This window comes from Oncorhynchus nerka, linkage group LG13, assembly GCF_034236695.1.
Source record: "Oncorhynchus nerka isolate Pitt River linkage group LG13, Oner_Uvic_2.0, whole genome shotgun sequence".
Classification (NCBI taxonomy): Eukaryota; Metazoa; Chordata; class Actinopteri; order Salmoniformes; family Salmonidae; genus Oncorhynchus; species Oncorhynchus nerka.
The window spans coordinates 94,423,958-94,438,568 of record NC_088408.1 but is presented as its reverse complement, the minus strand read 5'-3'; the positions used below and the strand labels follow the sequence as shown (position 1 = coordinate 94,438,568).

General features: G+C 47.3%; 1 protein-coding gene across 1 annotated transcript in view; it reads left to right on the top strand.

The window, feature by feature from the left end:
- Positions 1-7,583: 7,583 nt before the first annotated feature.
- Positions 7,584-14,611, top strand: part of LOC115117772 (uncharacterized) — a 37,100-nt gene continuing 30,072 nt past the window's right edge. The window contains exon 1 of the mRNA XM_065026858.1: positions 7,584-14,263. Within this exon, the coding sequence (XP_064882930.1) occupies positions 7,615-14,263 (6,649 nt within the window). The 5' untranslated portion in view covers positions 7,584-7,614. The remainder of the gene's footprint in view (positions 14,264-14,611) is intronic.

Genomic DNA, 14,611 nt, shown 5'->3' with positions numbered 1-14,611 from the left:
ACAGCTCTACCAGACCCAGCCCGTCACAGCACAGCACAACCAAACCCGGCCCATCACAGCACAGCTCTACCAGACCAGGCCCACCTCAACTCAGCCCAGTTCCACACAGCAGCGACCACTACCCTAGGGTCTGGCAGAACACTGTTGAGGGTAGTGGACAACATGATGCAGTCCATACCAGGTATCATTCACATCCCCAAGCTGACAAGGTAAACATCTGTCATTCTGCCTCTGAACAAGGGAGTTAACCCACTGTTCCTAGGCTGTCATTGTAAATAAGAATGTGTTCTTAACTGATTTGCGTAGTTAAATAAAGGTTTTAAAAAATGATGAGAGTTTGGAGCTTTGCCCTCCACACCACCCTCCTCAATTCTGCTACCAGGCCTGGGACACTCCTGCCCCCCATGGCAGCCCCAACTATGCAACAGAAGCCACACCAAAGCCTCCTTTGCACACCTAGAATGGAGCATTGGCAGTCACTCCGATCCCCTGCAGCATCTCCACTCCTTTGGCGGTAGCTTCATCAGGGTGGACTGAGCTCTGCCAACACTGCTCTCCCAGTTACCCCCCAGTCCCTGCATCCAGCGACTGGAGGGAGGTCTGTCAAATGCTCAGTCTGCTCTGCTGTCATGTGTTTGGCCAGGGACCTTGGCAAAGTCTCAGCTCAATCAACAAATAGCTGCAGATGACCCTATGCTTGTTAGCTCCTATGGGACAAGAGCTGAATACCCCCTCTGACTTTAAATCTCCCAAGGGGCTTCGGATAATGCACCTAAATGTGCGAAGTATGATTTAAAAATGGAGGCAATGGTTACAGGTTACAGGATCCGTGTCCTGACATTCTGGTTACCTAGGAAACATGGTTAAATGGTTCTGTCTCTGATAAAGACATTGAAGTCAATTATTATTAGTGTAGTGTCAACAACGCAGCCACTGCCAGCTAGCCTACATAGTCAACAACGCAGCCACTGCCAGCTAGCCTACTTCAGCAGTACTGTATCATTTTAATCATTTTAGTCAATAAGATTCTTGCTACGTAAGCTTAACTTTCTGAACACTCGAGACGTGTAGTCCACTTGTCATTCCAATCTCCTTTGCATTAGCGTAGCCTCTTGTGTAGCCTGTCAACTATGTGTCTGTCTATCCCTGTTCTCTCCTCTCTGCACAGACCATACAAACGCTCCACACCGCGTGGCCGCGGCCACCCTAATCTGGTGGTCCCAGCGCGCACGACCCACGTGGAGTTCCAGGTCTCCGGTAGCCTCTGGAACTGCCGATCTGCGGCCAACAAGGCCTATGCCTCCCTCCAGTCCCTCGACTTCTTGGCACTGACGGAAACATGGATCACCACAGACAACACTGCTACTCCTACTGCTCTCTCTTCGTCTGCCCACGTGTTCTCGCACACCCCGAGAGCTTCTGGTCAGCGGGGTGGTGGCACCGGGATCCTCATCTCTCCCAAGTGGTCATTCTCTCTTTCTCCCCTTACCCATCTGTCTATCGCCTCCTTTGAATTCCATGCTGTCACAGTTACCAGCTCTTTCAAGCTTAACATCCTTATCATTTATCGCCCTCCAGGTTCCCTCGGAGAGTTCATCAATGAGCTTGATGCCTTGATAAGCTCCTTTCCTGAGGACGGCTCACCTCTCACAGTTCTGGGCGACTTTAACCTCCCCACGTCTACCTTTGACTCATTCCTCTCTGCCTCCTTCTTTCCACTCCTCTCCTCTTTTGACCTCACCCTCTCACCTTCCCCCCCTACTCACAAGGCAGGAAATACGCTCGACCTCATCTTTACTAGATGCTGTTCTTCCACTAACCTCATTGCAACTCCCCTCCAAGTCTCCGACCACTACCCTGTATCCTTTTCCCTCTCGCTCTCATCCAACACTTCCCACACTGCCCCTACTCGGATGGTATCGCGCCGTCCCAACCTTCGCTCTCTCTCCCCGCTACTCTCTCCTCTTCCATCCTATCATCTCTTCCCTCTGCTCAAACCTTCTCCAACCTATCTCCTGATTCTGCCTCCTCAAACCTCCTCTCCTCCCTTTCTGCATCCGTTGACTCTCTATGTCCCCTATCCTCCAGGCCGGCTCGGTCCTCCCCTCCCGCTCCGTGGCTCGACGACTCATTGCGAGCTCACAGAACAGGGCTCCGGGCAACCGAGCGGAAATGGAGGAAAACTCGCCTCCCTGCGGACCTGGCATCCTTTCACTCCCTCCTCTCTACATTTTCCTCTTCTTCTCTCTGCTGCTAAAGCCACTTTCTACCACTCTAAATTCCAAGCATCTGCCTCTAACCCTAGGAAGCTCTTTGCCACCTTCTCCTCCCTCCTGAATCCTCCTCCCCTCCCCCTCCTCCCTCTCTGCAGATGACTTCGTCAACCATTTTGAAAAGAAGGTCGACGACATCCGATCCTCGTTTGCTAAGTCAAACGACACCGCTGGTTCTGCTCACACTGCCCTACCCTGTGCTCTGACCTCTTTCCCCTCTCTCTCCAGATGAAATCTCGCGTCTTGTGACGGCCGGCCGCCCAACAACCTGCCCGCTTGACCCTATCCCCTCCTCTCTTCTCCAGACCATTTCCGGAGACCTTCTCCCTTACCTCACCTCGCTCATCAACTCATCCCTGACCGCTGGCTACGTCCCTTCCGTCTTCAAGAGAGCGAGAGTTGCACCCCTTCTGAAAAAACCTACACTCGATCCCTCCGATGTCAACAACTACAGACCAGTATCCCTTCTTTCTTTTCTCTCCAAAACTCTTGAACGTGCCGTCCTTGGCCAGCTCTCCCGCTATCTCTCTCAGAATGACCTTCTTGATCCAAATCAGTCAGGTTTCAAGACTAGTCAATCAACTGAGACTGCTCTTCTCTGTATCACGGAGGCGCTCCGCACTGCTAAAGCTAACTCTCTCTCCTCTGCTCTCATCCTTCTAGACCTATCGGCTGCCTTCGACACTGTGAACCATCAGATCCTCCTCTCCACCCTCTCCGAGTTGGGCATCTCCGGCGCGGCCCACGCTTGATTGCGTCCTACCTGACAGGTCGCTCCTACCAGGTGGCGTGGCGAGAATCCGTCTCCACACCACGTGCTCTCACCACTGGTGTCCCCAGGGCTCTGTTCTAGGCCCTCTCCTATTCTCGCTATACACCAAGTCACTTGGCTCTGTCATAACCTCACATGGTCTCTCCTATCATTGCTATGCAGACGACACACAATTAATCTTCTCCTTTCCCCCTTCTGATGACCAGGTGGCGAATCGCATCTCTGCATGTCTGGCAGACATATCAGTGTGGATGACGGATCACCACCTCAAGCTGAACCTCGGCAAGACGGAGCTGCTCTTCCTCCCGGGAAGGACTGCCCGTTCCATGATCTCGCCATCACGGTTGACAACTCCATTGTGTCCTCCTCCCAGAGCGCTAAGAACCTTGGCGTGATCCTGGACAACACCCTGTCGTTCTCAAATAACATCAAGGCGGTGGCCCGTTCCTGTAGGTTCATGCTCTACAACATCCGCAGAGTACGACCCTGCCTCACACAGGAAGCGGCGCAGGTCCTAATCCAGGCACTTGTCATCTCCCGTCTGGATTACTGCAACTCGCTGTTGGCTGGGCTCCCTGCCTGTGCCATTAAACCCCTACAACTCATCCAGAACGCCGCAGCCCGTCTGGTGTTCAACCTTCCCAAGTTCTCTCACGTCACCCCGCTCCTCCGCTCTCTCCACTGGCTTCCAGTTGAAGCTCGCATCCGCTACAAGACCATGGTGCTTGCCTACGGAGCTGTGAGGGGAACGGCACCTCAGTACCTCCAGGCTCTGATCAGGCCCTACACCAAAACAAGGGCACTGCGTTCATCCACCTCTGGCCTGCTCGCCTCCCTACCACTGAGGAAGTACAGTTCCCGCTCAGCCCAGTCAAAACTGTTCGCTGCTCTGGCCCCCCAATGGTGGAACAAACTCCCTCACGACGCCAGGACAGCGGAGTCAATCACCACCTTCCGGAGACACCTGAAACCCCACCTCTTTAAGGAATACCTAGGATAGGATAAAGTAATCCCTCTCACCCCCCTTAAAAGATTTAGATGCACTACTGTTCCACTGGATGTCATAAGGTGAATGCACCAATTTGTAAGTCGCTCTGGATAAGAGCGTCTGCTAAATGACTTAAATGTAAATGTAAATGTATTATAATGTATTTAGATGGGACCTAATACAGAAAGGGGGAGGAGGGGCCATATATGTCAAATCTAGTTTCATGGCGTCCCAATCTTTAAAATCTCCTGGTTGTAGATAAACCAGAACACACATGTATTTGTTGCCGGGATTTACCGACCCTCTGCTGCCATGGTGGATGCTTTTGGTGCTATATCCGAGTATTTAACACCTTTTTTTTGTCCTCTGAGTTGGTCATTTTAGGGGATATCCCTGGCATCAGATCAATTTAAGAGTATATGCATTGATTTTAATCTGATTCCATTGATCTCAAAACCCTTATTGATTGATTTCATTCTTACTAATAATCCCCATAAATATTTGTCTAGTGTAGTATTTGCATATGCTCTCAGTGATCATTGTCCCATAGTATGTATCAGAGAAAAAAATTGAAACAGCAAAATACTAGTCCTATTTTTTAAATTTAACTAGGCAATTCAGTTAAAAACAAATTCATATTTACAATGACGGCCTACCCCGGCCAAACCCTCCCCTAATTCGGACGACACTGGGCCAATTGTGCATCGCCCTATGGGACATCGCCCTATGGGACTTAGTGACACCAGTGCCTTAGACCTCTGCGCAACTCAGTAAAAACCCTCAAAGGTTCTAGAACATTTCTCCTCCATATTTATTCCTATGGCAGATAAACACACCCCTTTTAAACAATTCAGAGTCAAAGATAGATCTAACCCTTGGTTTTCTTCTGAGCTATCTGAGCTCATTCAGATGAGAAACCAAAGCAAGGAAAACTGACTCTGTGGAGGACTGGCAATCTTTAAGACCATTGAGAAAAGAAAGCTGCTAAAAAAGAAAAATCAAGCTACTTTTTGAGCTCTATCTCTGACTCTGCTGGTGATCCTTCTAAGTTTTGGAAAACAGTAAATGCTACTTTTTGAGCTCTATCTCTGACTCTGCTGGTGATCCTTCTAAGTTTTGGAAAACAGTAAATGCTACTTTTTGAGCTCTATCTCTGACTCTGCTGGTGATCCTTCTAAGTTTTGGAAAACAGTAAATGCTACTTTTTGAGCTCTAGCTCTGACTCTGCTGGTGATCCTTCTAAGTTTTGGAAAACAGTAAATGCTACTTTTTGAGCTCTATCTCTGACTCTGCTGGTGATCCTTCTAAGTTTTGGAAAACAGTAAATGCACTGAGGTGTACAAATTCCTAAAAGGGCATTGTGCTGCCCTCTTCATTGACCTGTCAAAAGCTTTCCATACTGTTGATCACTCACGGCTAATTTTGAGGCTTTCTTCAATTGGCCTAGACCAGGTGGCATGTAGGGAAAGGGATTTAGATTTTTTTGGTTACTACACGATTCCATACGTGTTATTTCATAGTTTTGATGTCTTTAAAATTATTCTACAAAGTAGAAAATAGTTTAAAAAATAAAGAAAAATGAGGAGGTGTGTCCAAACTTTTGTACTGTATATGAATGCAGCTACCATTTCATTAAAGCCATTGGATGAGGTTTATCATAGCACACTGCTCTTTATTACGGCTAACAATTTTAGTATTCATTACTGCATTCTCTACCAGAAAGTTGGTTGGCCCTCTTTGATGTCACGTAGGTTGATACATTGCAATGTTTTCATTTATAAATCCCTTTTATAGAAAGAGATCCTGGTCTCAGTATGACTCACTGATAAAATAAAGGTAAAATAAATATCATTAATCTATCCTTAATATCATGAATCCTTAATATCATGAATCTATCTTTAATATCATGAATCCTTAATATCATGAATCTTTAATATCATGAATCTATCCTTAATATCATGAATCCTTAATATCATGAATCCTTAATATCATGAATCTTTAATATCATTAATCCTTAATATCATGAATCTATCTTTAATATCATTAATATATCTGTAATATCATTAATCTATCTTTAATATCATTAATCTATCCTTAAGGCTCTCCAGAGGATAGTGAGGTCTGCATAACGCATCACCGGGGGCAAACTACCTGCCCTCCAGGACACCTACACCACCCGATGTTACAGGAAGGCCATAAAGATCATCAAGGACATCAACCACCCGAGCCACTGCCTGTTCACGCCGCTATCATCCAGAAGGCGAGGTCAGTACAGGTGCATCAAAGCTGGGACCGAGAGACTGAAAAACAGCTTCTATCTCAAGGCCATCAGACTGTTAAACAGCCACCACTAACATTGAGTGGCTGCTGCCAACACACTGACACTGACACTGACTCAACTCCAGCCACTTTAATAATGGGAATTGATGGGAAATTATGTAAATATATCACTAGCCACTTTAAACAATGCTACCTTATATAATGTTACTTACCCTACATTATTAATCTCATATGCATACGTATATACTGTACCCTATATCATCGACTGCATCCTTATGTAATACATGTATCACTAGCCACTTTAACTATGCCACTTTGTTTACATACTCATCTCTGTACTCGATACCATCTACTGTATCTTGCCTATGCTGCTCTGTACCATCACTCATTCATATATCCTTATGTACATATTCTTTATCCCCTTACACTGTGTATAAGACAGTCGTTTTTGAATTGTTAGTTAGATTACTTGTTGGTTATTACTGCATTGTCGGAACTAGAAGCACAAGCATTTCGCTACACTCGCATTAACATCTGCTAACCATGTGTATGTGACAAATAAAATTTGATTTGATTTGATTTGAATATCATTAATCTATCTTTAATATCATTAATATATCTGTAATGAATACAATGGGAGACAGAGAGCTGGTTTCAAGCGCAGGGTGCAGCAGGTGTTTATTTGTAAAGGACCACAGGAGGAGTCAGGTAGCTGGGTCCAGGGGCAGGCAGAAGGTCATACACAGGGGGTTAAAAAGGCAACAGTACAGGCAGGGAAAAGGCTAGTAAAGTAGTCCGGAAGATCAGGCAAGACGTTGATGACAGGGAATCTGATAGGCTAAAGTACAGGCAGGGAATTGTTAAAGGCATTGTTAGTGAGAATGGCCAAAATTATGAAACACAGGAGGATTAACAGGAAAAACAGAGCCCTGAATAGAAACGCGTATCAAAACAAATAATACCTCACAAAGATGGGATGCAAAGAACTGAATGAAATAGTGTGTGTTAATGACATACAGGTGTGTGAACAGGTGATCAGAATTCAGGTGATTGGGATCTGGAGAGTGAGCTGCCTTCAAGGGATCTATGTTTTTGAGAGTCTGAGCTGGAAAGTGGGCTGCGTTCAGGGGATCTATGTGTTTGAGAGCATGAGTTGGAAGCAGACATTAAAATATCCTTAATATCATTAATCAGTAATATCATGAATCTATTCTTAATTTCTTTAATCCTTAATATCTTTCCTTACTTTGTTTTATCTTTTCTCAGGAGAAAGCAGTTTTTGTGAATGTTGAATAGCCACCATGAGGCCCGCTGGTCTTTCCATTTTCATTGCCATCCTCTCAGCCTGTGTCCTGGGGTGCGGCTCCATGTGGCCTTACTCCAGACCGGAGTGGCAACAGGTTAATATTGATCGGCCAAATGAAGTGGAAATTCACTTAGTGCTTGGGCCATCCGACGTCTTCATCAATGACCAAGCTTATATTAGTTACGCATCTTCTTACATCAAAGGGAAAGCAGCTAAGGTGTGTGTTATGAAAGCAAACATAGACCAAAACGGTCAAACAACATTTAATGTGCTTAACATGCCAGATGGGATGAGCAATGCACTTATTGAGAACGCTGATAGAGTCAAGATTACCTTGATTTCTCATGGTTACAGAAAACTGGTAGAGTTAACAAACTATGGTCAGAAACATTTTGGCGTGGACTACAACATCAACAACATGAATTACCATGAACTGGCTAATGTGGTGAAGGTATTGGTCAGCAATATGAAACAACCCCAAGTTGAAATGCGATTCATTGTGTGCAATGCTGGAACGGATGCAGCAAGCAATTACATGACTGGATTCATGAAGGAGGTGAATAATAATCATCTAGGGTTCCAGCTCCATAAGATTGTGGCGTACGACACCTTCCTGTCAACAACCGACACATTTAATGTTTACCAAACCCAAATGGGCGATGTTCCTGAAAATCTATTCTGGAGTTATGAGCAAAAGGGTATGGAACCTTTTCCTGCTGTCTTGGAACATGGGCAAATGAGGAATGAAATTACCATAAAAGATCAAAGAAGATGTTTGTTTACTTATGAAAATGGAAACGTGTTTCGCAGCCCCTTGCGAAAAATTACTAATAATAATAACCAAATGGAGGTCGATTTGGAAACAAACATAAACCAGCTTAATGACCAAAACAGCTTTGGGGAGCAGCTAGATATGAACTTACATGGTTGTTATAAGAAGAGGCGACGACGCAGAAATGTGTGCAATTCAGAAGAGTATGTGGTGAAGGACAAGTCACTGCGCATTAAAGACGGTCAAGTGGAGGTGGAAGTGGCAAGCAGGAGGAATCCAGAGGACACCCACCTGGTCTCCTTCCCTCTAGATGAGTCCAGAACCTTCTACACCCGGCAGATCGAAGAGAATGCCATGCATCAGGGCAGTCGGGTGAAAGCGGCAGGTGGGGGTGCCTTGGACAAGATCAACAGAGGCATGGCGGTGTATGGCATTGTGGCTGGCTTCATTGGGGCGGGGAAGTTTTTTGCAGAGAATGATACAGCCAGAGGTGCCTTCACTCTCACCCAGTCTCTACACGGGCTTGGGGGGCTGACTGGCGTGAATCAACAGCTCTCCAAAATGTCCCAGAACATATTAAAAAGCACCATCCGTAAAGGGGCAGAGAGATTGGGTCTAGAGAAGACATTGGAGAGAGTAAGCGGCTCACTGGAAAGAGTTCAGGAGAGTGCCGCTGGACAATTTATGAAGGACATTCCCTTCGTTGGCTTGGGTTTCCAATTCTATTTCATAGCTGAAGATTCTGTAGCGATTCAGACAAGCAACAACTCAGACCCAGAACAGAAGAAATATTATGGCTTAAAAGTTTCAAACTTAGTCTTGGACGTGTCAACCACTGTGCTGTCCATCGCTGAAGTGGCCTTCCCTCCGGCCGCACTCATTCTGGAGCCCATAATCATTGGCCTGACCATAGTTAGGATGTCTCTCGGTGATTTTTACTGCGATGTTGTGAGTGAGCTGGACCGGCTGCCCAAGGGGGCTAATGACATACAGAAACTGACTGCTGTTTTAAAAGGGTTAGGGGAAGGTGCTTTAGATTTTGGGACTGGAGGGCTGCTGAGACAGATGAAAGAGGTGGATGAAAAATACAGAAAAAAACAAGAGCTTCTGCGGAAATTGTCTTCCCCCGGTGCCTATTACAAAATAGTGGCCAATGACGGTAACGTAAGCACCATCGACCTGATGGAAGGGGCGCTCTCACAATACGGGGGTTTGATAACGGTCCGGCTGTCGAACCACGGCAATGTCACCATTCAGATTGGAGGCATTGATGATGGGCGAGGCGGGGTCAAAACCATTGTGAAAACATTCCACAACCCCGCCATTCAGAGCATCATTCTTGGGGTGGGGGAGTCTCGCCAGTTCCTGTACACCCAGAAGACTGCAAACCTGTGGTGGGTCATCCCAGTGCACTCCAAAAAGGTCATCTGTGGAGAACTCCTGCTCCGCTCCTCCCTGTTCGGCACCTATTATGGGAATGACAAGGACAACTCATTCTTTGCCCTCCATCAACCGTCAGCAGAGCAGCCTCCACCAGCTCCCTCAGACCCCTGCGCTTATGGAGGCCCGGATTTGGACTACGTGATCCGGAACTACCGCTACACCCTCCACGGTCATGGGGGGGATGACATTTTCTTTCTTGGGTCGCAGGCTTCGGTGCTCTCTGGCGGAGAAGGGAGGGACCTTTACGTCTTTCCCACAGACGGAAGCATTTCTGAGATTGACAATTTCTCCCACGATTTGTTTGAGGATCACCTGTTGATAAAAGCACCTTTCAGCCGCATTGATTGTATCCGGAATCAAAACGATCTTCTCCTCGTTTACGCACAACAGAAGAAGCACCAGATCACCATTAGGAACTGGTTTACCCACAGTAACGTTGACTACTATCAGCACATGACATTTCAGTCTTCTGATGGCGTCATGTTTAAAATAGCAGACAGAGGACTTATGGGGCACAAGTTCCATACTAACTGTGTCCCGGAAACTCTGGACAGCACCAAATCCCAAAGTCCAATATCTCTCAGACTGGAGGGGGTTTACCAAAGTGTAATCAGGGTTTTGGGCAGCAATTTTAGTGACAGCATGTTAGGCAACAAGAGGGACAACGTTCTCAATGGTGGTCCGGGAGCAGATGTACTTGAAGGAGGAGAGGGAGCCGACACCTATGAGATCTTTCCAGCAGAAGGCTGTGATATCATCAACAACTACGCCACAGACCAGAAAGTAGACTTGGTGGTGTTTCACGTGCCCTTCCAGAGGATTCGTGCAGAACTGCTGGATGATGGTGTTCAGGTAACAGACGAAAAAGAGCCGAAGTCAACGTGCTTCCATTTGCAAAAGTGGAACACTGACAGACAATATCAACACTTGGCATTTCTGTCTTCTGATCATGTGACTTTTTACATCTCAAAAAGTGAAGACAGTGGGCTGGTAAAGACGCCGCTGATTGTCGACCTCAGCACAGAGCAACATGGCTGCACCGTCAACCTCAACCAAACTGACCAGCACTTCCACACTGTGGTGACTGTCTTCGACTCCCCCTATGATGACATCGTTGTCGGGAATGTGCTGGGCAATTTCCTCAGCTGCAGCGGGGGCAGGGACCACCTGCAGGGAGGAGGTGGCAGTGATAAATACGTCATCAAGTCTGGCTGCGGAGGAGCTCATATCAACAATCTCGCAGAAGACAAATCTAGCGACGTTTTGTTTATCCAGTATGCCTGGGGGGAAATCAAAACAGAGCTTCGATTGCCACACCTTGTTTTGAAGGTGGCAGTTGTTAACATTGAAGTCGTCCTGTGGAAGTGGTTCCAGGGTGAGAACTTCCAACACCTGGTTGTGCAGACTTCTGACGGCATCATCTCCACCTTGCCGCTCAATGAGTCCGACCAGGACGTCATGAGTCCCATGGAAATTAACCTCAGCAAGGAGGAGTGTATAGACCAGAAACAAATATTTGACTTGAGCAAAGAGCCCTGGAGGAAAGTGGAAAGGTTCCAAGCCAAATCTAGCAAGTGTTCATACACTGTGATTGGAAACTCGTTGGACAACTTCATTGACCCTGGCATTGGAAACATTTACAAGTACCAGTACCTGCGGGGAGGCAATGGGTCAGACACCTATGTCCTTGGCCATGCATACGGCTATGAGAACGAAATTGACAACGAGGCAGGAGACATGAAAATGGACAACCTCTTCCTCCAGGTCCTCTATGAAGACGTCGAAGTTCTCCTGGAGGGACCCCACATTATCATGTTCTCCCGCTCTAGGAACGACTCGGTCCGTGTACGCTTGCTGAAGTACTTGAAGGGGCCGAAGTTTCAGCACCTCCTGGTTCGTTCCTTGGATGGATTTCTGTTCAAAATCAATGGTGATTCTTACCCCTACAAGTCCGTTCTCAGCATTGACATGGCATCCTCCACCAAGAGCTGCAACATCAGCTGTGCCTCATCAGGAAGTGAATTCAGCAATGTTTCTAGAATACGTGGCGCCACTGCCTTCAGTAACTACATCACGGGGAGCAACGGCAGTTTCCTTATTACCGGGGGCAACATGAATGACTATATCCATGGCCACCAGGGAAGCGAGATGATCGAGGGCTTTGGAGGAAATGACATCATCATCGGAGATGGCGGGAACGACGTCCTGGAGGGGGGAGAAGGGGAGGATGAAATCCAGGGTGGCGAGGGAGACGACTTAATCTACGGGGGAGGTGGGGCCGACAGGATTGACGGGGGTCCTGGGATAGATACAGTATTCTTCAGTGGAGACGTACGGACAGGCAGTGGGGTCACGGTGGACCTACACTCAGGCAGGGGGTGGGGAGCAGACGCGGAAAATGACACCTTCACTGGTGTGGAGAGGGTGATTGGGACAGAGTTCAATGACCTGCTGATTGGCGACAACGAGGATAACCAGCTGATTGGGAAATTCGGAAATGACAGTCTGGTGCCGGAACACGGGTCAGACCTGCTGTGTGGGGGGCCAGGAAGAGACCTTTACATTCTGGACGACAGCAGCGGAGTAAAACACATCGACAACTTCGCCTCAGATGGGATCGAAGATAGCGTTCTAATTCGTAACTTCGCCCCCCAGGACGCCTGCTTCTTTACTTTAGAAGGAAACCTTGTTGTTTCTCTGCACTACCGAGACCCTCTTCTAAACCTGATTGGCAGAGACTCGCTCACTGTGATTTTTGACAACTGGAGCAGCAACCGCTCGCTTTACCAACACATCAGCTTTGCCTTTGCAAACAACACCCTGACCGACTCATCCTACTTCAACTCAGCTGTTGAGATTAGCCCCTCCCTCAAGGCTTTTAACTCATCCCTTCCACCCTTCAGCGTGACACGTGCTAATGAGACGGCCATTGAAGTAGAAGACATGGCTCTGGGGAGAGTAGGAAGTGTGGCAGAGTCAATGTTCCGCTATCATTTAAAAGTGTCAGACCAGCTTTACCACACCAACACTTTACCTTGGGGTAACAGCCCCTCATTGGAAATCACTGGCCTCCTTTCTGGAGTCCTTTACACCTTTCAGCTCTACCTGACGAGATGTGAAGTTCCAGTGTTGGTTTTATGGGAGGCAGCACAGAGAACGAAACCCAATCCGCCAGTGTCTCTGAAAGTGCTGCACGTCACCCACAGCAGCGTGATGATAAACTGGGCGGCACCCCCTGTGGGGTCTGACCCCGACAGCGAGAGGTACACTTACGTGGTGCTTGTGGAAGAAGACAGTGGTGACCTGGTGGCGCACTTCAACACCAGCGACGCTAGAGCGGAAATCCGCGACTTAAAACCCAAATGTGCATTCAGGGTCTTTGTGTCATCGGTAATAGAAGAGATGGAAAGTCAGAAGGCTGTCTTCCCACCAATAGAAACTCTAAGCATATGCTTTGGCTTCATCGCCCCCAGTGGAAGCACTATCGTTGAGGAGAAAATGACAGCGGATGGACCGGTGGCGGTGATTGAGTGCCTGGAGGGCTACCAGCTGACCTCTAGCTCTGAAATTCATTGCACACCAGCAGACCTATTATTACTCTTGAAAAGGCCCTGTGTCCCCAGAAGCTGCACCCATTGGGGCAATTATGTTCCTCATGGCAGAATTATCTCTGTTATCTGTCTTGGTGTCGACTTCAAAAGCAGATGTCACTACGGTACTTTTCAACCCCCCCCTCCGTTTTGCTGCAGTACCCCACCGGAGATCAACAACGGGTTTCACCAATCCTTGCAACACTCAAACTACATTACAATCGTCTACAGCTGTGACTCAGGGTACGATCTTTTTGGGGTGTCCAGCTTTACATGCCAGGTAGAATCAGGAGAGTGGTTCCCACCCCCTAGAGCTGGAATACTGCAATGCAAACCAAGCCCCTGCCTTGCCCCTCCCCAGGTTCCTCATGGTAAATTCTATTCACCTTCAGGTAGCACAGGGAATTTCAAAGAAGGGGACTCTCTGTACTTGAGATGTGATCATTTCCACCACATTTCCTCTGAAGACAGCACCATCACCTGCCACGGTGGTGACTGGGGATTGATAACCTCACCCTGTCAGCCTGACTTCCATCTTGTCAACATTCAAGATGGCCTTTATGACTTAGTTGCCGATATCGTGGCATGGAGAGTTTCCTTCCATAATATTGATCCCTACGCCAGGTTTGCCTGTGCAGATAGACAGTTGGAGTTTGTAACACTGACAGAGACTCTCAGGAGTCCACAGGTGAAATGTAGAAAAGTAAAGCTGCAGACAAGTGGCTCGGATTACACAGGGATCGTTGAGGGGAACGTGGACGGGGCTGGTTGGAGCAAAATTTGTGTTGAAGACTCAACTGCAGCTAAAGCGGTCTGTGGACACCTGTTTCCTGGTCATGGTGAGTCAGCACTTATGTACAGTTGGTGGTCCAACATGATTGACACACTTCATAAATATGACTGTGTGAAATGAATAATACCAATACTGAGCTTCAGTATACTGTATGCTCCAATTATTTTTGAAATTATACAATTTTATACTAATGCAGTTGTTCAGATAGGTTTGTTGTTCAGATAGGCAGACACAGACTCATGTTGACACACACACACACACACACACACACACACACACACACACACACACACACACACAGACAGACAGACAGACAGACAGACAGACAGACAGACAGACAGACAGACAGACAGACAGACAGACAGACAGACAGACAGACAGACAGACAGACAGA